Raw genomic sequence first — 23,940 nt, forward strand, 5'->3', positions numbered from 1 at the left:
TCCTTATAACACAAAAGCATTTTTCATTTTTAGCAAAATTACAGGATATATAATTTCTGCAGTCAGAAACCAATATGCCAACCTCTACTTACCTAAAATTGCCTCTAAAAATCTTATTGAAAATATGTCCACATTGACAGTGTTTTTAAACAAAGTATGTTATTAGTGTTTTAAGGAGAATTTTGACTCATATTTTCATTTAAATCTCAATTCAACAGCAGCTTTGATCCTGAAATTTGAATAATGTATGTTCTATTTTTTATCTATAAAGGAAATAACATTTCAATTTATATGCTGTTATGGGGCTGGAGCGATAGCACAGTGGGTAGGGCATTTTGCCTTGCACGCAGCCGACCCAGGTTCGATTCCTCCACCTCTCTCGGAGAGCCTGGCAAGCTATTGGGAGTATCTTGCTCGCATGGCAGAGCCTGGCAAGCTACCTGTGGCGTATTCGATATGCCAAAACAGTAACAAGTCTCACAATGGAGATGTTACTGGTGTCCGCTCGAGCAAATCGATGAGCAACGGGATGACAGTGATGCAGTGATATGCTGTTATGAAAATCTGTCCAAATTCTACCAAGAAAAAAATTAAGAATTTTTCATGCCATTAAAAATAAAAAATGCTGATATTGGCTGGGTTTTTATTTTTAGGGTCTCATTTGGCTATATTATGAGAAATATCTTGATACAACAGTCTCTATTACAAGTCTTGTACATATAAGTAAATAATGCAAACAAATAAAGTTAAACTGTCAGTCAAAGCTGTTCCAATAATCCAGATTGGTTAAATCATATATCTTAAAATTTTTTTTTCCACATGAAAAGCAATTAATCTGGGCTTTGTTGGCACAGAACAGCAGGAGAACAATTTTTAAAGCTGGCTCTAAATATTTAAAATTAAGCTTTAAATTGTTATTTTTGAACCATGATCAGAAACATAACATTGTACAAGCAATAATATAACCTCTTTGAAAATCTCTTGCTTCTGTTTTACCTCTTGGATTTACCCCAGAATATACATAGACAGTTATACTTCATTTTCTTTAGAAGTAACAAATTGGTAAGAAAAGTTATATGGTACAGTTTTGAGTGCACCAATGGCATTATTCTGAAGAGTCGTGTATTCCACAGATATTTGTGCCATAAACTATGAAAACAGAAACTTTTAGGAAAAAGATCACATTAAAAAACATATTATAAAAATAAATTACACACCATATGGCATGAACCTGAACATTTTGCAAAAGGAAGACAAATTTATTTTGACACAAAGATTGAATTACACTTGCTACTTATCAGTAATACCATCTGTAGCTTTTACAGAATATCCTCAAAAAAGACACATTCACTGGAAGTAGTACATTTTCCAGTAGTGATCAGTAGCATGGAAGACTTTTGTGATGATGAAGGGCTGTAGAAATACTATCCATTCAACAGGATTTCAGAGGAAATACACACAACCAGTATGTGCTTGGTTTACCATTTCATCGGGAGCTCATGCGTAACTGGTGAATGATGATGCTTTCTATAAAGAGAAGAAAGACGGTATTTTCAATACAACTGAAACTCAGACCAGTTAATGTGAGGATCACTGCCACATCACTCACTCAAAGACATGGAGGTTAAATCGCAAAACAAATAAAAACAGTACATGAGCTCATTGGCATCTCCTAAAGTTCTTTTCTATTCTTGGTTAACTTCTTTATATTGATTGCTATGTGCTGTAGCATTAGAATTCTTCAAGTCCTTTATAAACTATGTTAATAGTCTAACAATATTAGATTGTTTCTGCCTAAGCAAGGACTAAAGAAAGATGCATTGATAAATCTGCAGAAGCTACACAGGGGAAACTAGACTGTTTCCTACAATTAAAATTATTTTAATTCGATTAGAAATCAGGATTGGAACAACGGTTCAAAGGGCTGCCGCGGGGCTGGAGAGATAGCACAGCGGGTGGGGCGTTTGCCTTTCATGCGGCTGGCCTGGGTTTGATTCCCAGCATCCCATATGGTCCCCTGAGCACCACCAGGAGTAATTCCTGAGTGCATGAGCCAGGAGTAACCCCTGTGCATCGCCAGGTGTGACCACCCCCTCCCCTCCAAAAAAAGGGCTGCCGCACATGCTTTGCATGCAGGAGCCCTGGTTCCGTCCATCCTTGCTGGTCTCCTGAGCACTGACAGTAGCAGTTCCCAGGCAACTTGCTGGGATTAACCCTTGAGAATCGCCAGGTATGACCCTCACCCGCCTGAATAAATGAAAATTATTTCCTAGTTTTTCTCCAGAGATATTCCTCTTGTTCTAAGCAACACTCACATCATTTAAATTTCTCTTTTTATGTGTATTGATTTGAGTTTTAGTAAGAAAACATTATCTATTCCTAAGAGATTACTAATTACAAATGATTTGCTTTTTCTCTGCTTCCTTATCATTCTGCATATGCTTTCATTTGTTCTAAATTTATTCTTGTCAAAGTAAATTTAAAAGTATATTGGGATAGGGGCTGGAGCAATAGCATAGCAGTAAGGCGTTTGCCTTGCATGTGGCCGACCCGGGTTTGAATCCCAGCATCCCATATGGTCTCCCAAGCACTGCCAGGAGTAATTCCTAATTGCATGAGCCAGGAGTGACCCCTGTGCATGTCCGGGTGTATGACCTGTGCATGACCCAAAAAGCAAAAAAAAACTGTATGTGTGTCATAATTATATATTTTGATTTATACCTTCAAGAATATATCTTCCTGTTTTGAACACCTGGTGGTGCTCAGAGTTTACTTCTGGCTCTGTGGTCAGGGATTTCTGATGGAGGTACTTAGGGAACATATCAGATGCTGGGGATCGAAATTTAGTCACCCATGGGCGAGCAAGTACATTTCCTGCTGTACCATCTCTCCAGACACTATCTTTTTATTTCATTATTCTGCCATTCCAGGACTGAGGCTCTGCATTATGTACTAGTAAGCAAAATGCAATAGAATCCTATCATTGCTGAGATGATATAGAGCATGAGATGATATAGCACATGAGATTATATAGAGCAGAAAAAAGAATTAACTAGGTCTCAACTAGTTTCTGTACCTAAAAAGTATATAACCTCCTTGTTACCCTAAGAAAGTATAAGTATAGAAAATCATGGTTTATTGATAGCATGAGATTTCCACTTTAGTTTAAATGTTCCACTTATATTAAAAATACTATTTAAATTCACTTTAGGAAATGAGCGTCCAAGTAAAAGTGTATGAAAGCACGTTTTGTCATAGAAGTTCAGGTTTGTGCTAATTACAGTTTTTTAAATTTGGTTTCATTACTTTATTTCGTGTTGCCCACTAGGTGGAGATATTTCCATTCCTTCTCTACAGTTGTTTGAATGGATTTGGGGATAAAACAAATAAGATGTATTTGTATTTGTTTTATATACTTAATCATATTTAGTTTATGAAGGCTTTGTAAAGTTTTAAAGACTTACATAAGATTTTCCATGAATCCATAGGCCCTTAAAAGTTATTATCCCAGGGACTAAGGTATATAACTCAGTCAATGGAAGAATATATAACTGCCATGTCTGAGGTCCTAGTTGATATTCCCCCCATACTAAAAAGTTAAAAACAAAAATGATGTCTCATTTTTTCTTGGGGTAATATTATGTAGATAAGAATTATGGTCTAAGATTAAAATGTCACTCCCAATTTAACATTTAAAAACAAAAATTTTAGTAGGTTTCCAAAAGTAAAAACAAAAAAATCTTTCTAAGGTTTCAAGGTCTCAAATCTCCTTATAGAAGTAAAGTGTATTTCCCTTTGTCCTATTTTAAGAAAGCATAAAAAGTATTTTTAAATGAGTGAATTGCAGAGTTGTTTTATTCTAAGTATAATTCACAATGTTTGGGCCTTCATTTTCTTAATGAAAAATGAAGGTGTTGGAGTTCACTTCAAAAGTCTCTTGAAGGGCTAATATTTGTGTTACCACTCTCTCCCTTTGTGTGTAAACCCTCTAAATTCCTAGAATTTCCTTAACTCTAGCATTTTTTTAACCACAAGAATAATAACAGCACTCAATTAGTCTTTGGTAAAAATACATACAGAAGAAAATCTACATACAGAAGAAATTGTCTTAATTGGATCATTATATTTTATTATATTTCAATTAACAAACTGTAATCTGTGCATGGCAATACAGACAAGTGTTGCCAATCATATTACTTAGGAGAATGTTTAATGCCAAATAACAGTTTATTTTATGTAAATTCTTTTTTTTTTTTTTTTTTTGCTTTTTGGGTCATACCCGGCAATACACAGGGATTAACTCCTGGCTCTGCACTCAGGAATAACTCCTGGTGGTGTTTGGGGGACCATTTGGGATGCTGGGAATTGAACCTGGGTTGGCCATGTGCAAGGCAAACGCCCTACCCGCTGTGCTATCACTCCAGCCCTGTAAATTCTATCTTAATAACAAAAATCATATTTAATATCTATGTCTATAGACTTTAAGAGAACACAATGAAGCTAAGTTACTTTCATTTGATATAAGGAGTCATATTGATTTATTTGTTTGCTTTTGGGGGCCACATCAGTGGTATTGGGGGGCTTAGGGGAGCATCTAGTGTTGGAGAATAGAACCTGGGGCTCCTGTAAGCAAAGCATGTGCTCAGCCTATTGTATTATCTTTTTGATTCTCATCTTGCTCATTTGTTTATTTGTTTGAGGGCATCCTGTTACATAAGATCACTCAGCTTATACACGTATATATGGCCCCCAGATTGTTGTTTTAAGTTATTCAATTTTTAATTGATTCATTTTATAGCAAAACTATTTGATGCATATAGAATCTATGACTGCCAGCACCTCTTCCCCCCAAATCAATACTTTGGGTCAGATGGTTCCAGGAATTGAACTGAGGGTCAACATTTGCTAGGCAAGCATTTAACCCCTATGCTTTCTTTCCAAGCTTCTGTGTTTTCTCAAAAGACAAAATTCACAAGTTTCCTTCTGAGTTTTTATAATTTAGTACAATAAAATATTATAAATTTTATTAATGTTACAAAGCCAGTATGTGAATTTTTCCATCTCCTATTCTATCTTCTTCTCATCCCAGAATAAAATACTGCAAAAAAAAAAAATGTAAGCCATTTTAAACCTCTAAAAAGTGACCCCAGCAAAATCAGACATAATTCTATAATAATTTTTCTCTTTTATAAATAACATTATTGACATTAGTATTTTGTAGAGAATTTATAGGAAAATTGAAACTAAAAGCCATTGTTAATTACTACCTCTATCAACCAACTTAACTAGTTAAAGGACTTAAATTTAAGGCTCTCTGATATGTAGACTTCACTATTAACAACTTCCCTTTTTTCTTTTTTTTTTTTTTTTTTGCTTTTTAGGTCACACCCAGGGATGCACAGGAGTCACTCCTAGCTCTGGACTCAGGAATTAACTCTGGCAGTGCTCAGGGAACCATATGGGATGCTGGGAATCGAACCTGGGTCGGCCACGTGCAAGGCAAAAGCCCTACCTGCTGTGCTATCACTCCAGCCCCCCTTTTTTCATTTTTTAAGAAGAAAAAATCCCTAAGTCTTAAACAATCAATATGTACCATACAGAAACATTGGATTTATTTATATTTGGGTGGGTGTTGGGGTTATATCCAAGCTTGTGGTACCTAGAAGTTTTCCTGGCCCCATACTAGGGAGTTGCTCAGTGCTCTGGAGACTGTGAGGTGCTGGGGATTAAACTGTGAGCACCTGGATGCAAGGCAAGCATCTTAACTCCTGTACTGTTTCTCAGGCCCAGATAGTTATATATTTTCAGTGTTTGATAAACATTATTGGCTTACCAAAATGCAATTATGTTTTCCTTTATATTGTTTCTCTCAAGTTTCATCTTAAGAAACTTCCAGTAACACATTACATATTGCTGTATTATTATGAAATGATGCAGTTTATTCTTGCTCCTTATCACACTAGCTAATTTCCATGAAAATGTTGCCCAACATGCTCTCAAAATGACACTTGATTTCTGAACTCACTAACTTTTCATTATTTCCAGGTAGTATCCTAAAACTATTGGCCAGTCAGATGACTTGAGATTCAAAGTTGTATGAAAAGAGTTTGGGGGATGACTCTTAAATGTTAGAGTGGGTCAACCTGCGGGAAAAAGTTGAGTTCTCATTACTCCCAGGAGGCATCCTTGGCTATGAAGTAGGAAAGATGTACTCCTTAGAAAGCCAGAGCTGTCCTCTTGAGTAATGCATGTGTTTATGCTCTGCCAAACTCTCTGCAAGGAACATTGAGCTCTGAATTTTAAAAATCTACTTTACAGAATGAGAACAGATCACTTTTTCCACCCCCTTACCTCCTAGCCCCTGTGCCAGGATTTAAACCCAGGCTCTTAAGTATGCAAGGAATGAGCCCTACCACTAAATTATATCTCCAGTCTGGGAATAGGTTGCTTTTAAGGGTACCCTCTAAATTTTACACACCAAAGACAAACATAGCAAAAGTTTGATGTAAATTAGGATGGTGTAACCGCAAAGGGCTACTTCATTCACAGGAAATAAGTTATAGAGAACCCTTTCTCTTGAATCTTGCCTCAATTCGGCTGTCTTTGGTTGCATCCCATGTTCCAGGGTTGCCTGCTCCCCAGAGGTTTACCCTGGAGGACAAGACATCAGCTAAGAGCTGTAGTGTTCCTCCTTTCCAATCCCTGGCTTTGTTTGTTACCTACCATTAAATTATCCAACCACAAAAATGTCCTCCATTCTCTACACCATGTAGAAGTGAGTGCCTAGGTATTTGCCTTTAAATTTCTAATTTTCATAAACTGTTTTAGGGATTAGTTGTGCTATTATCACACTTAGAAATTAATCACAGTGATGATAAAACATCTGTTTTAAATAGGAAGTCCAATAAACTTCCTCTGGTGACTTGGATTTGTATTTCTTCTTTTGGATTCAGCTCAGCTAATTAAAATACTTCCGCTAATCAATTCTGTCATTTGCTTCAGGAAACTTTTGAACCAGATGATATAAACTCTCATGGGCTCTCTCAGCCACTAATAGTTTATTTGCTTCTTTCCAAAACATTTCCCACTTCATCATCAGCCCAAATCACCCCTTCCTCCCTTGACTGCAGGAATTTTCAGTAACTCCAGTTATAACTGGTAACTTCTTTTTCAAGAAAGCTATATCTCACAGAAGTTACTTTTCCCCAAATACAAGCAAACTGGAGCTACTTCTCCAATATATAACATTAAGCATAAAGATACTACAAAACTGTATTAATATTTGAGCAAATTAATCTAAGATTCTACCTTTTTGGACATAGATACAAAATACCTGTGTTGATTTAAGACTATGTCACAGAATAACTTGAAAAATAAATTGTGTGTAAATATAGAGAAGGATATTGTGCTTTTTTAATCTTTATTTTTAGATATGAAAAGCAACAATCATGAAAGCATTTTTATGAAATGTTTTTTTCTCTATCTCAAAATCCTTTGTCAATGAATGTGTGTTCTAATCTTGTATTAACATACACATATAGACATTTTATTTGTCTCTATCTCAAAATCCTTTGTTAATGAATGTGTCTTTTAATCTTGTACTAATATACACATTAGTTACCTGAAGTAATTTCATCATATGAATAATTATGTTCTAAAAGAAACTGAAGAACTGACTTCAGGAGCTAGAGCGGTAGGTAGCACAGCAGGTAGGGCGTTTGCCTTACACGTGGCCAACCTGGGTTCGATTCCTAGTATCCCACATGGTTTCCTGAGCACCGCCAGGAGTAATTCCTGAGTGCATGAGCCAGGAGTAACCCTTGTGCACCTCTGGGTGTGACCCAAAAAGAAAAAAAAAAAGAACTGACTTCAGTTACATAGTAGACTTTTTTGAGCCTCAGAAAATTTTCTAGTTTTTTAATTTTCATTTTAATGATAGAAATAATCATTTTATTGATTTCTGAAGACAGGTTCATATTTAACTCTCAATTCTGCCCATCACATATCCATAATTAGTGCAAGCAAAGATATAAAAGGCACTTTTAGCAGACAAGCAATTAATCATTAGTTCTTAGGGAAAGTTGTTTGCTAAACTATCATGGAGTGTATCATATTGTGGTTATAAAGGGGAATGCTAGAATCAGTAAAAACTATAGTGAAATTCTAAGTTGTAAATCAAACTAAGGTGATTTGCTAAAGGTTAAACAGCTTTACGTTGTTTACTAGTTTTTAGCAATAGCTCAGATTTCCAATCCATTATTTAATAGCCTGCCTTCTCTGGGTATTCACTTTGATGTTATCCTGCATCTAAATCTAGTTTACTAGGGAGAGTGTAGAGACTTTTAAAATTAAACTTTCTGCAACCTATGAAGAAAATCTTCTAAAAACCTGAGAAGCTAGACAAATCACCTGAGATGTTCTCTTTACTGAAGTACCCTTCATACTCCTCTAAGGAAGAGAGAGGATGAGGAATAAAACCATCATGATTTGGGCCGGAGCGATAGCACAGCGGGTAGGGCGTTTGCCTTGCACGTGGCCGACCCGGGTTCGATCCCTGGCATCCCATATGGTCCCCCAAGCACTGCCAGGAGTAATTCCTGAGTGCAAAGCCAGGAGTAACCCCTGTGCATCGCTGGGTGTGACCCAAAAAGCAAAAAAAAAAAAAAACCATCATGATTTGTTAAAATGTTTATGGCTCTTTACCTCTATGGCCTCATACATGATTTTCTGCTCCTGTAATTTTATTCCTACAGTTGGCATTGCAACATGGAAAAGATGCAAGAACATTTTTTTCTTTCCCAACTTCCAACCACTCTTCAGTTTCAGTGTTTACATCTTCTGCTCTTACACCTCTAGTCAGGGCCCGAATAATGGCTGGCCTTCTTAGAGATTTTATTTTTATTATTGGGGTGACATGATTGAAATGCTTTAGAAAAGAGATTATAAATGTAGAAGAACAAAGCCACCAGAAGGAAAAGTAGGAGAAAGCGTGATCTGGGATGAAAGACAAGATGAGCAAATCAGGGGAGAATGACTGGTCACTTCAAGCTGTTCTGTGACCCTGGAAATCTGTGTCCAGAGAAAAAGCAGGCATGCTTCAGAGACTGGGTCTTACAGAGAGCCTCAAAACACAGACCACAGAGTTGGTGCTTTGTCCTTCAGGGAATGAGTAATCTCAGGAGGGTTTTCAAATAGAGAAATGATGTAAAAAGCTTGCACTTTGGAAAAGAAAATGGGAAATAAATCAGGGCTGTGAAACTGAAGATTATGAGATCACTTATGAGACTATCAAAGTAATTCAGTTGGGAAATGATTAAATTCTCAATTCAGGAAAACACCAGGTGAAATGGGGGCATGGGTTCAGCTGTTAGAGGTGTTTTAGGGTTAGAGTACCAGAAGAGACTCGCTTCTATATATCTACTTGATGGATGAAGGGAACAGGATGAATCTAAAATGTAAATCAGATTTCTAGTTTAAGGGGTTGGGTGGATCAGGCTGTCCCTGATGAGGGGGAGAATAAAATTGTGCACATTGTAATATTTCATGAGACCACAGATATGACAGTGGTTCTTATGTAAAGCCTCAGTGTTTAGCAAACAGTACCAATTAGTCTTTTTGATTATGCTCTGAGACATTCATACAAAGGCAAAATCACCTAATGATGCTTTTTTTAGGGGTCAGAGAGAGAGTACAAGATATAAGGCACTTGCCTTGCATGTCACTGGCCCCAGTTTAATTCCCAACACCACATATGGTCCCTCAAGCACTGTCAGGTTCAGCTGTTAGGGTTTTGGGGGTTAGAGTGCAGAATCAGAAGCCCCAGAATATTGCTGCATATGACTCCAAACCCCATTTCTGAGAAATTAGTTTCTCAGAACATATCTCCATCATTAAGCAACACTTGACAACAATAAGAAGAGGGGCCTTGGAGAGGAATCAAGAAGGCGTTGAAGAATGACTTTTAGACAAATTGAGTTGTAGATATACAATACAAAATTATATATGGCTGGATATATAGATAGGTAGATATATACATATACATATGTATACATATATACCAAATTTATATTATAGATATAGTTTAGTAGTCATCAGCATATGAATAACTTATGATTGTGAAATCAAATAAAATAACCAGCATAGCTTGTAAGAAAATGGCCTTTGATATAAAAGTGGAAAAAAACATATTTTTATGGTGGCATAAAATAAAAAGTCAGCAATGGAAGCCAAGTGGGACAGTCACAAAGGTCATAGAAAAACCTATGGACATTAGTTGTCTTAGAAACTGGGGTTAAGAACATAACTTCACTCCATTTCACCTCTTTTAGAGACCAGAGAATTATGTTCTTAAAAGACTCATGTAAGATGCTCTGGGCCCAGGTAAAGAATGGGTAGTGTAGAGTGAATTCGGGGAGTGAAAAAGCTTGTGTACTGAACTGTGAGTCTCCATCTCACCTCTCCTGATCCATTCTCAGAATGCAGGCCACTGGCTCCTGGCAAATTACTAAAGGAGAAATGACAAAGATAGATAGATATGTAGATAGATATATAGAGAACAGAACGCAAAAAAAAGAAGGTAAATCAGGAAACAAAAGATTCATTATAGGCAAAATGATACCAGAACAGTTGTGGGACATGGTACCATAAGAATCAACTCAGAGTCGAGAAATAATTTTTTCCAGGGAACAATACAGTAATAAAAAGGGTTGGGTCAAGAACAACTACTGACATTAAGTTTTAGCGTTCACTAGTATTGAACTTTGCATATAAATTGCTTTATAGAAATAAAAAGTAATTAAAACTGGAAATGTGGACACAGGAAGGTCAAATGTTTTATCAGTGACTTTAATGGGCAGGAAGGGAGTCAAGGCAATAGTTATAAGCATAGTTATAAATGACTGCATCATAAAAAGGCAGTATATATGAATGACTGCATCATAGAAGAATATTTTTAAATATAAGAGACAAAAGTATATTTATATTTTGAGAGAAATAACAAGTGAAAGACACGGAAACATCAGCAGGCAAAGAGACAACTCATGAGAGATCATAGAGCAGAAGTAGGAAGAAAAACACTCAACTATTTGGGCTGAGAAATTTTGGAATTGCACCTTTCTATTTACTCAGAAAACCTCTCTCATCATTATTCTTTCCTCTAATGTATGTGCAATTGGGCTGCACTTTAAGTATTCTCTTCTTGCTAATAACACTCCATGATTTTCCCAATCAATAAAGCTCATTTTCCCTCCACTATCCCAGAACTATCAGAGAATGAGAAATTCATATATTTGTACATCTAACATGTTGGGACATGACTTCATTTTGCTCTTCCCACACTGTACTTAAAACTATTTCTTTATTTATTTCTTAAAGACATTCAAGCAATGGATCTGGTGACACCTTACTCGTGATAAATACACTCAAACCTCCAGAAGGCTCAATTGCCATCTATCAATCATTGCTCACTGAGACTATTCTGAAAATGTCAGCAGAAACAGAACAAACAGCTAGAGCTATTATGTAACAAGAAACGAAAGAAAGCCAGATTGGAAAAGAAGTACAGCTACTATTATTTGCAGATGATATGATAAAATATAAGGAAAACCCTACTCCATTAAAAGCCTTACAAAAAATAAACCTAGAAGTGACCAGCTAGAAAATATATATACAAAAATCTATTGTTTTACTATATGAAAACAATGAATAAAAAGGATTAAAAGACAACCCCACTTATAATTGCACTCAAAAGATTTAAATAAATTTAAGAATGAAGGTGAACGACTTATACAAAAGCACACAAACAACCCAGTAAAACTTCAAAGAGATGTGTCTTGGAGTTCATACCTCCCAAGTATAAGGCCCAGGGTTCAATTTATGGCACTGCAGAAACAAAGAAAAAGTTAAAAAGGTATAGAATCAGAAATTGAGGTGAAAAATCATTGCATATATGTGCAATAGGAAAAATTAGTATAGTCAAATGTCCATTTTACCAAAAGCAATACACAGATATAATACAATCTCAATCCAAAGTCAAACGGTATTTTTAAGGAAACAGTACAAAAAACTAGGATTTATATTTATAAATATATATTTATATTGAAGGCTTTTTAAAAAGCCTTCAATAACTAGGCAAATCCTGAGGAAGAAAAGAAAAATATAGATAGCATATTACCTGACTTCAAACTATACTACAAGGCAACAGGAATGGAACTGTATGGTCGGGTTGGATAGATAGTTTAGCAGGTAGGGCCCTTGCCTTGAGCAGAACCAGGTCTGGTTTAATCCCTGGCAACACAGATGGCCCACTGAGTCTCACCATGAATGATCTCTGAGTACAGAGCCAGGAGTAATCCCTGAGGACCACTGGTGTTACAAAATGTACAAAATCAACCAACCAAAATCTATATGATGACTAGGGAGATAACTCAAATGGTGTGGTACACACTGCATGTTTGAGGCCCTGGGTTTGATCCCAGTCAGCACATGTCCCTCTCTCCCTATAGCATTACCAGGTGTGGCCCTGGAGGCCTTTAAGCACCACCAGGCCACAGTGAGTCAAAGCACCTCCAGGAGTAGCTCTTATTAAAAAGTAAATGTATGATGTTGGAATAAAAAATAGATTCACAGTTCAACAGAACTGAATTGAAAGGCCCAGAAATAAACCCACAGGTTCATCAATATTAATTTATGACAAAGGGTCCAGGGCCATACCATGGAGAAAAGAAAGTCTCTTCAACAAATAGTGTTGGAAAATTGGACAGTCACATGTAAGAGAATGAAACTTGACTACTCAAGTTTTGTAGATGTAGTCCAATCTACGAAAATAGATTCAAAATGGATTTCAGCCTAGATGTAAGATCCCAAACCATAAAGTACATAGAAGATAACATAGATTAAATGCCCTATGACATTAGCATTAGAGATGTCTTTGGAGACTCAGCTCCAAAACAAGGCAAGTGAACATTAACAATTGTGATAACTGTAAGTTGAAAAGTTTTTGCATAGCAGAAGGAAATATAGGCAGTGGAGGAAGAGCACAGTCACTTAGAGCCCCTACCTTATAAGCATATGGTCATGAATTTAAATCCCTGGTGTCCCACATGTGGTAAATATGATCCAGGCAGCTCTATTCTTTGAGCCTGGCAGCCTAACAAAAAACTTGTAGCAGCACCACAACCAAGTGTGTGTAAATATGAGATCAGGTGCAAATCCTGGTGAGAAGTAAAAAGAGGTAAGAGTATTATAACCAGAAATTATGATCTCTGGTGAGCTTATGCGAGCACCACAGTGACGCTGGCAAGCACTTGAACCATAACTGGGTGTTTCAAGAGTACTTGCCCTGACAGGCATACGTGCAAGCCCCACAACTAAAGAAGTACCTCAATGAGCACTGTGGCTGCATTTGTAAGCATCACCACCCGAGGAGTGAGCTTCAGTGAGCACCGCAGCTAAAAACAAATGTGCAAGCATCAGTCAAATATGTGTGTAACATCTCTCATTACAATACCAGCAACAAAGGGAAATTGGGGGTAATTGAAAAAGAGAATATGGAAGAAAAGGAAAAACTCAATGGGAGAAGATAGTTACAGAGCATATACCCAATAAAGAATTTTATCAATGATCTGTAAGAGAATTTATATAGTTAATAACAAAGACTTCTAATGTCCTGATCCAAAAAAAATGGGGCAGAAGATATGAATAGATGCCTCATATGATAGAGAGAACGTATGTGGATAGAGGTACATGAAAATTCTGATTATCAGGGAACTGCAACTCAAACCTATAGAGAGACACCATCTCGCCCTCAGGAGAATGTTTTTCATCAAAAGGATCAGTGGATGAAGGGTGTAGAGAAACTAAACCCATTGAGTACTGCTTCTAGCAATGTATACTGGTGTCACCAATTTTACATAGTTTGGGACAGAACTGAGTCTAAAAATCGAACAACCACACACCTCTGGGTCTCTATCAGAGAATATGAAAACATTAACACAGAAAGTTATACCACCTCAATGTTTATTGCAGCATTATTTACAATCGCAAAAAAATATGGAAGCATACAAAGGTCTCATCAATAGATTGCATAAAGAAGATGTGATACAGTTACACAGTAGAATAAATACTATTCAGCTAAGGAAAGAAAAGTGGAAATTTTCCGTTACAGCAAAATGGAAGGAGCTCAAGGGGATTAAACGGAAACCAAAGTCAGAAGAAACGCAGGCCAGGCCTGTGTGTAGCTCAGTGGTAGAGCGAATGCTCTGCACGTCTGAGACATGGGTTTGAACTGAAGCACCACAAACAAATCCAACGAACAAAACAGAGGGGGAAAAGACAAGGACTGGAAGGTCTCACTCATAGGGACAATATACAGATGTAAAATTGATGAACAGACAAAAGGAAATTAAAAAAAAAAAAGCTGTGCACATTGTCCACAGAACTCAGGTTACCTAAGAGGAAGCAAGTGGAGGGTGTGGAGACAAGGAAAAGGGCATAAGAATAAGTGTGTTGCATTTTATTTGTAATTAAAAAAAAAAACCGGAAGAAACTAAACATCCCTGTTTAAGCAGATGATCTACCCAAAGAAAATCGTTTTCAATAAATGATCAATAGCCTTAGGGCCAGATCCCTTGCAGGAACTTTCGGGGTACCCTGTCTGCTAAGTAACCACCTAAGTAACAGTGTGCTGTGATGGTCACAGTGAAAGTACCTCTGAAGAGGAGAGACTCCTCCTTTGTAGCTCTGCAGGCTGATGCAGGTCCCCAAGTGTGTGTGGGGAGAGGGGGGTGTGGCGACAGGGTGTCAAATGCACCCACCCTGCCTTAGGGGAATTCTCTAGGATGGGTTGCTTCACCACACAATAGGTTCTGGGACAGAGAAAAGAGGTTTTAAGAGGTTCAAATGAAGAGGTTTCTCTTAATCCTATTCACTCTTATGAAAGCACATTAAACTTCATCTTTAAAACATTCTACATTCACAAATGGAAGCTGCAGTTCGAGGGCATTTAATCCTCTTTACCCCCCCCCCCCATCTCCTATCCCCAGGGGATTTCACTTCTAATAAGTCCTTTAAAACAAAGCTAGCCAGTTAATGTAGAGATGGTTCTAAAGTTTCAAAGTAAAACTGCCATGATGGTTGCTCTTTCTCATTTTTGATGTGAGTATGTGCTGTTCTGCCAAGTTTTCTTAATAGTTGTACTTTGGAGGTGGCCTTGTTCCAAGATCCAGATGTATAAACATCTTGTACATACGCTGGTAAAGCTTTCAGAGCATCCACTGTGATTATGTATGAACTTGCAGGCAGAACCCCTGATGTGAATATCAGGAGCAGGTAAAAACAAAGACTGCAGCACCAATAGTAAGATTAGAAAATAAAATAAGTCACCTTTGACACTTTCATATGCTTAAATATTATGTTGTGGTATAGTATATTACTCTAAATATGGGGGAGGTGGCACTGAATGTCACCCCCCACCCATTTTTGTAAAAGAAAGGATGTCCACTTTACAAATGGGAAAAAAATTCCCTTTGAAAAAAATAAGTTGGTATTCAAACTGTAGGATGTCTTGTATAAACTTCAGATTCATGGTTCTTCAATATTTTTTTCTAACCTCTTCTACTTTGAAATCCTATTATGGCACACCTACTATAGTCAGTATTTTTTAATACATGTGCTGAGAACAGATGAGCCCCTCTGTAGCAGAGGTGTCATGGGAATGAATGTGAATAGTGTGGCCTCTACCACCGTAATACAATTCGAGTCCAAGTTCAGATTCTGGGATGGATAGGAAATCTGGCAGGGAAAAAAACTCAGAGAAGAGTACCATGATATGAGATGATTCATGAGCTAAAAACTAAAGATACATCTTTTAAAAAAAACATACTGTCTTTCCTCAAATATCAAGAGTAGGTATTATCCAATAACTTTGGTACTCTCACAATTCAGAAATAAAATAATAACCTGTGACTTTAAAATTATTTTACTTTTATAAATTTGCCCAGCTACTAAAAATGTTCTAGAGTTGCTGCCTATGTGAGACCTACCTCGCATGCTAATTGTGGATCACTAGCCATGAGCTCATTTGTGATGATTTGACTAGGAAGCACAATATTCATGTCATCATGGTTAAACTTCCAACAAAGACACCTGGCACTTTGCATTCAGGTACTGTTTCATGCTTATTAGAACATGCTTAAAATATACAAAAAATTACTTATTAAAAAAAGCACAAGTAAAACTGACATAAAGAATTATCCACTGCAACACACACACACACACACACATACATACACACATACCATGTATACACACATCCAAAATTATGAACTGGTTCAAGATTTGCAAGTAAAGTACACACTTAAATGAGGAAATTATATTTGAATTCAGTTAAGCTATGTATGATGTCATTCTTTTTTGCTTGAATATATCAGCATATACTTTCTTCTATTTTCTATTGATTGTAATATACATTGAGCTAGAAAGTATCATCTGGCAGCTCCACGATTTAAATCAATTTCACACGTGAATAGGGCATGAGTCTGACACTAGTGGTTCTAAAATTATCATCTGAAAATCTAGGATTGTTTTGGAGACGTCCAAAACTTCTACAGTATACACAAACACACAAATAAGTAGAACTCTGTTTTTAGGATTTCATATTTTGTTTCCATTTTATTTCACATTCAAATGATATCCTAAAATCATCTTAAAGGCTTTTCCCCCCCAAATATCAGAAATCCAGGCCTGATAATAGCTAGGAATATATTTTCCCAGCACAGGAAGCAAATTCAGGATTCAATAGAGGCAAAAGACAATTGTTAAATTACTTCTGAGTGCATCACAGAATTTCTGAAAAGTTGATTATTGTCGAACCAGTGTACTGAATTTGACTTCCAACTAGTTAATATGGAGAGGATTTGATCCAACCCCACATCTTACAGAAGACGACACTGAAGCTCACATGGATTAACTGATGGGGTCTCTTTCTAGAAGCAAAACTGGCCCTTACAGCCAGACCCTGCCTCAGCCCCAGCACTCTCGGCAAAGCGCAGGCAAACAGTATTTTGTTTTTGCTGTTCGCTGGCATTAATACACATCACAAAAGAGAGAAGACACATTAGCTATCAGTTGATTATTTTATGAACAAGATGCTGGAATCTTAAATTAGTAGGTGCGGAGAGTTGGCACAAACAGGTGAAGGCTCTTTCCAGGGCAGCAGTAGCATGGGCACAACATACCCCCTCCGCCACTGCCCTCAGCCCTTCCCCCCTCCGAGAGAGGGAGCGCTGCGGGCTGCAGATTTCTTCAGCTCTATTTTCATAGACTGAGTCTCAGCTCGAGGCTCGAGTTTGGTCAGATTTCCTGCTCCTGGGGCTGCCACTACTGGCTTTCCTGCTTTCATACCTTTTGACATAGGAATGCGGGTGGGTGTAGGCCGCTGGGATGACCCGTCTTGTCCTGACTGTAAAGAGAAAAAGAAAAACAAATGGATAAGGCAACAAGAGAGAAGATGGGTTGCCCCCAGATGTACCATTCAGCTGAAAGCTTGGCAGGACTCTAGCCCTGCAGGATTGCCCACGAACCATCTCTCCCAAGGTAAACTTAGAGTGAGACTCCTGGAGTCAGTTCCCATTTTTACTGCTTGCCTCCTTTTCCTCTCTCCTGTATCTTTTAAGTCAAACTTCCTTCCCGCTCCTAACTACTTTTACTGGGATGAGCACAACTCCTATTTCACAAAGAAAACAAAAGACCGCTTTTGCATAAACTCAGGCAACTTTACTCCACTTGTCCCTTCATTTAACTTTACTTTCTTTCTTTTAGATTTTTCTTTGGAGAGGTTACACAGAGGAAGTTTTGCATAGATGGTCACACACCCAGCTGTGCTCAGGGCTTCCTCTGCGTTTGGCACAGAAAAATCACTCCTGGCAGTGCTTGGGGAACCATATGGGATGTCAGCAGGCATTGAACCGCAGCTGGTTTGTGTGTGAGACAAGTGCCTTCCTTACCTGCTTTGCACAAAGCAGCTCTCTTTTCGCCTCCTACTGAGGTCAGACTTTTCTATTAGTGTAGTTGCTGACTACACCCTCCTTGAAAGTGCTCTTAACATTCTTGCTGCGATTTCTTACTTGAGCCCAACTCATCACTGATAGCTCCATCTCTGATCACTTCATTTTGCAGTGCCTCCTTACCTGCCTTTTCTTGAGGTGAGAGGTGCCTAGGGTCTAGTGGGCAGTGTTCAGGAGCTACTCCTGGCTCTGTGCTCAGAGGAGCTCACACTAGGCAGCACTCAGGATAGCATCCATGCATCCATGCATCCATGCATCCATCCATCCATCCATCCATCTCCATTGCTGGGAATAATTGGGTGTGGCCACATGCAAAGCAGTCACCTAAATCCTTGTACAAACTCTCTTGCCACTTCTCTATCTTCTATATTTGTTTGTTTCCTTCTCCAAACAAGGCCCTTAGTTGCCCCTTAGTTGCCTTATAAATATGAGTGTTGCCATCTTTCATTCTCACCTATGTGCCCTCCCCGGTCACCCCTCTTAAAAAAATTTTTTTTTGGTGGCATCTGAGAATCACAAAGAACAAGGGTTCAGATAGCCAAAGCTACCTATGATGTCCCGATGCTGTTCAGTGATGTTCAGATAGCCAAAGCTACCATGCATATGGGACATCACAACCATATGCTTGCAAGGTTGCATGGCAGGAGCTCTAAGGCACTTACTATTCTTCTGGGGCTCTGTCATCCTTTTATAAAACTCAAGAATGATTTATTTCTCTGGTCCAGAGAGTACAGTGGGTTAGGCTCTTGCCTTGCATATGGCCAACTTGGTTTGACGCCTGGCACCACATATGTCCCCTGGCACTCTCCTGATCCCTGCCCAAAACAATCTTGAGCATAGAGTCAGGAGTGGGCCCTCAGGTCAAAATAAAAACCGAAGCAAAACCAATAATATAAAAGGATGTATTACAGAAAGGAGAGGCTGAGGACAGGGATTCTGTCACAGTTCTTTAGGATAGAAATAGTGTAGGCTTGAACTGTGGTGGTGAAAATGAGGACAGCAGTAAAATGAAGTGAGATCTGAAAATTCCACAACAAACTAAGTAGAGAAGAGCTCTATGGTTTCTGAATTGAAAGCTTGTGAAGCATGCTCTCTTCCTGTTGGGCAACCTCTCCAATCCCCTGCAATCTATCCTTCAGATTGTGAGTGGAATTTAATCATTCCTCAAAAATGTTGCTATGGAAAGTAACACTACTTTTATTTGACCCTTAAGATAGGAATTAGATGTTCCAGCAGAAAATCTGCTCTAAGTTACCACATGTAGCTCCATAGCCTTTTTCCTAAACAAGCAGCAGAAAGAAGCAAATCCCTGTATAGCTTATGTGGCCTAAAAAACATTGCACCATTTGAGAAGGACAAGCAATTCTGAATGCTGTTTGATTCCTGTAGAGCCGACAATGATTCACTGGCAAAGCAATTAGTAATTCTCGCTTTGAAATCTGCCATGAGTTTACATTCACAGAGAATTAAAATAAGTTATATTGGGTGGGAGATACAGCTCGGTGGTAGAATGTTTGTCTTATATGCATGATGCTCTGGGTTCAATTCCCAGCATCAAAAATAATGAAATAAAATACGGTAAGTTATATCAAATATATGAGAATATTAACCACAATTTCTATAGTTAAATAATAAGCTTTATGTCTTTCATGTTTGTTTGCTTTTAGATTTGGGGCCATGCCCGGCAATACTCAAGGCTTACTCCTGGTTCTGTGCTCAGGAATCACTCCTAGTTCAGGAGATTATATGAGATACTGGAGAGTAGAACTAGATCAGCTGCATGCAAGGCAAGTGCCTTGATTGCTGTAAGATTTTGGTCCTTCATGTCTTCCTTAGGTGTCTCCAAACTATGCAGTAGTTAGTTATTCAGTCTAATATCATAATTTCAAGTCCCTTCCTACTATCTACTGATATCCAAGTGCTGTTATTAAAATCAGTTAATAAAATTAATACTATCATATTTTAACAGTATTTCATTTACTTATAAAATTATCATAAAATTCCCAATAAATTTAGCCAATCTCTGGAGGCATTTTGGAAAAGAATTTTTATAGTTCAGTTTTTATACGTTAGAGATGCTTTTTAAAATATAATAATTTAGCCACCAGTTGTTTATTTTCATCAAGCACTAACTTATTCTCTGTAATATACAATTAATAAACGAATTTTTATTAGCATAAACTGACTTCTTTTTGACCATTAAAAACAGTTTTTGATAATAAAATTTTTAAAAATTATTTTTGGAATAAAGCGTGGCTACTATCCAGTCCCAGTATCATCGTGAGAATTTCAGGTTGTAAGACATATAATACAGGGACAGTTTTAGTTACTCCTGCACATTGACCATTTTCCTGAATGATATGTCTAAAAAGCATTCTAAACAGAAAAATCAAATTTCAAATCTTTTTATTACTACATTCCACAGAAGTAATTCTTACAAACATTTGGGGGCTCATGATAATTTAAGTGAAAACTTCTTTTTCTTAAAATTATCTTATCAAATATTTTCATTTCTTGGTCTCTTTCAGAGGGTTCAGGTAGAGCAAGAAACCTGCGTTTGGTTTGATTCGGGGTTCTGGGTTAATCTTACTACATCTTCCTCCTACACCTTCTGAAGGGGCCTTCAGAACCTTCTACTTACCACTGACTGGGTTCCTCTGGAGGATGAGGTTGTGACCGGCGTGATAGTGATAGTACTCGTCACTTTGCTAGCACCAGGTCGTGAGGAAAGAGGATTCCTGGGAGAGCGAAGGACGGTGCCAGTGGAAACCTCCTTTTCAGCTGTCACGCTGACAGGTCGGACAGTAATAACTGGACTTGCTCCGTCAGCTGAGGTCCCCGGGGATCGCTTAAACTGAGAACCTAAGTGAATGTGAATTTTATTGTCTTCCGTGGTGATGATGTTGGCATTGGAGTTGTATTTTCGAACTGGAGTTGGGACAGTCTGTTTTTCTGGGGTGACTTTGAAGACAGTCCTTCCCATGGGCATTTCCTGGGACTCAGGGGAGACAGCCATCTCAGCTGGCGCTGCAGATGTGGACACAGTCATTATCTGAATGGGGGATGTGGGTCTGTCTGCAAACGCACCTCTTCCACCTTCTGGGGTCTTTTCTCGGGAAAATGTAGTGATTGTGACTGGCGACATGGCTCGTTCCGTACCCAGAGTATTGTCTCCACTTTTTGATTTTTGAGACATAACATTTGGTGATGGGATAATGGTTATCCTTGGTTTCTGATTCCCTAAGGTAGGAATGACAGTGGTACTAGAAAAAAACTCTTCTGAGGTTGGGCTAGTTATCTCCAGGGTGGCAGTGCTGTTCTCATGGTCTGGGGTCACTCGAATATGTAAGGGCTGGCCCTGCTTGGGTGAAAGGACCAGCTCTCCTGGGTGCCCTGAACTGGAATTTGTTCGGGGTCCCTTCTCTTGAGTAATTGCTGGGCCATTTTCCCTTTTTCTCATCCATGGAATCCAGGACTTTCTCATGGTGAGTTCATTTGCTGCTGGAGGGTACCTGTCTAGAACAGAAGATCTTTCCATGGGCTTCTTCAGCCCCACCTGCCGAAGATTACTCATGATATGATTTTCTTCTTGGAAGGATTTTCGTATAAAGACTGCTGGTGTCTCTTCCTCTGCTGCCTCACTGCTCACATCAGTTTGGACCCCAGTGGATGTCACAGGAATATCCACCATTCTTCTCCCATTCATGCTGGGTCGAAGAGCTCGGCTATAACGCTTAGAAAGTTCCAGCTCTTTGGTCAGATTGAGGACCTCCTGTCCCATATTTTTGTTCTTATTTTCTTCTTCCATAAATCTCTGTTGAAGAACAGAATAATCCACTTGAAGCTGAGAAAGCTGATCCTCTTTGTTCATTAATTCATGAATCTTCTCTTTCAGGGCTTGCACTTCGGCTTTTAGGTCTCGACTTTTAGCTTCTTCTAACCGAAATCTGTGTCTCAACTCGGCTTCCTGGCTCACAGCCTCCCCTTTCTCTATTGCTTTGTTCTTGGCGATTTGGTGCTTTATCTCTTCCAGCTGTTGAGAGAGGAAGTTAGCCTTATCCTGCTCTGTTCTAAATTTCTGCTCTAGCTGGTCATACTCATCCTCTGTCTTCATCAAATCCCCTTCAACCACCTCCAGTTGCTGGAGACGTTTCTTCAGTCTCTCTATTTCAAGGGTTAGCTCCTTAATCTTGTTATCTTCTGGACAGGTGAACTCTGATCCTTTCCGAGACCTTCCTCTTGTTCTCTCTCTCTCCACCTCCTCTATCCCATCCAGTCTCTTCTTTAGAACGTTAACACTGCAGCTTAATTCAGAGGATTTTTCTTCTTCATTTTTCAGCTTGCCTATTAACTCATCTCTCTCTTTTGTCAAGTTGTATACCTTTTCTTCCATTTCTGATTTCAGCTTTAAAAACTTCTTACTTTCTTCAATTAATTTTTCAGTTACATCCATAACCTTCCCTTGCTCCACCTTGAAATTTTTATTGAGACCATCGACTTTTCTTTCTTCTTGCTTTATTTTTTCCATCATATTTTTCCTTTCATCAACCAACATCACAGTAAATGACTTCAACTTTGTAAGATCATCTCTTAGAGTTAATTCGGCCTTTTCCAATCTACTTTCAGAACATTCTAGTTCTTTAACACGACTCTTGATCACCTCTAACTCATTCAGCAGGTCTTTGGTTAAGTTTTTCTCTTTCTCCAGATTCAGATGAAGCTGATTACATTCGTATTTACTCTTGCTGAAAGCTTCTTCCAACTTCTCCAATTCAGACATTCTCTTCTGTAGCTTCTCAACTTCAAGTTTGAGTTCACGACTATGGTGCTCCTCTTCCTGCAGCTTCTTCCTGAGTTCTCTGCACTGGGATTCGGTTTTCGTGATCTCCTCATCTTTACCCTCCATTTCAAGCACACGCTTCCGAAGATTTTCCACTTCTGCCATGAGACTGGAATTGCCGCATTCCCCTTTGGCAATTTTATCTCTTAATTCCTGAAGTTCTTCCTCTGCTTTTTGAAGATTTTTGTTGGTCTCTTCTAGCTCCTCGATCCTCTGAGTTAAACCCACCAGTTTAAGTCTAAGTTGCCTGTTATGAGACTCTTGATTAGCTAATTTTGCATTCATCTCCTCATGCTCTTGGGAAAACCTTGAAGCCTTGTGTTCAAAATCTACCTCTAACTTATGCAGTTTTTGCCTGTCTTCTTTGGATTTGGAAGTAATGGCTCTGAGCTTTTCTTCTTCTTCCCTTAGTTTCTGAGTCAGATCCTGCACTTTCTGGCTTTGCAGGCCAAGTTGCTCAATATGCATTTGTCTTTCATCTACCAGCATGAGTGCAAAAGACTTGAGTTTCACAAGCTCATCTCTTAGTTTATTGAGTCGCTTAGCATTTTCCTTTTCCTTGCGGGCTTGATAAGCTTTTTCTTGTTCAAGGAGCTTTTTCAATCTAGAAAGTAAGAGATATTAACATGTTATTTTATATTCTATTTATATGTTATGCATATTATTATAAATATTAAGATTAATCATCAATTAGGCTTGCCTTAGGCATTCAATTAAAAACTTAAATTCTATTACAACAAATCTTACTATAACAAGACCCTTACCAAACTGTTGAAATGGCCAGACTTAAATAAACGTTAACACATCTGAGAAATCGAGATATTTGTTGGTTATCTTAAGAAATAGTAATTAGAAGGTAGTGTAGAGAGCTTTTGACATGCTAGTTTCTTTTCATCATTAATGTACTCTTACATAAGACTGTTTGACATAAAAATTCAGTAAATTGAACATTTGTGAGTATATTTCTGTATACATATACTCAAGTTGTACATTATTAATAACTATATATATAGTGCCACATCTTCTGTATCCTAGGCA

The 23,940-nt window shown here is 38.1% G+C and overlaps 1 protein-coding gene across 3 annotated transcripts in view; it reads right to left on the minus strand.

The window, feature by feature from the left end:
- Window positions 1-312: 312 nt before the first annotated feature.
- The window catches only part of FILIP1 (filamin A interacting protein 1), a 216,148-nt gene continuing 192,520 nt past the window's right edge, over window positions 313-23,940 (minus strand). For 2 of the 3 annotated variants that reach the window (XM_004605908.3, XM_055136362.1), the window contains 2 exons: window positions 20,704-23,506; window positions 14,010-17,458 (listed from right to left, as the gene is read on the minus strand). In XM_004605908.3, the coding sequence (XP_004605965.1) occupies window positions 17,252-17,458; window positions 20,704-23,506 (3,010 nt within the window). In that variant the 3' untranslated portion in view covers window positions 14,010-17,251. Of the gene's footprint in view, window positions 1,528-14,009; window positions 17,459-20,703; window positions 23,507-23,940 lie in introns of those variants that run through there. The other variant, XM_012932143.2, reaches the window with a different exon arrangement.

Source organism: Sorex araneus, chromosome 4, assembly GCF_027595985.1.
Source record: "Sorex araneus isolate mSorAra2 chromosome 4, mSorAra2.pri, whole genome shotgun sequence".
Lineage (NCBI taxonomy): Eukaryota > Metazoa > Chordata > Mammalia > Eulipotyphla > Soricidae > Sorex > Sorex araneus.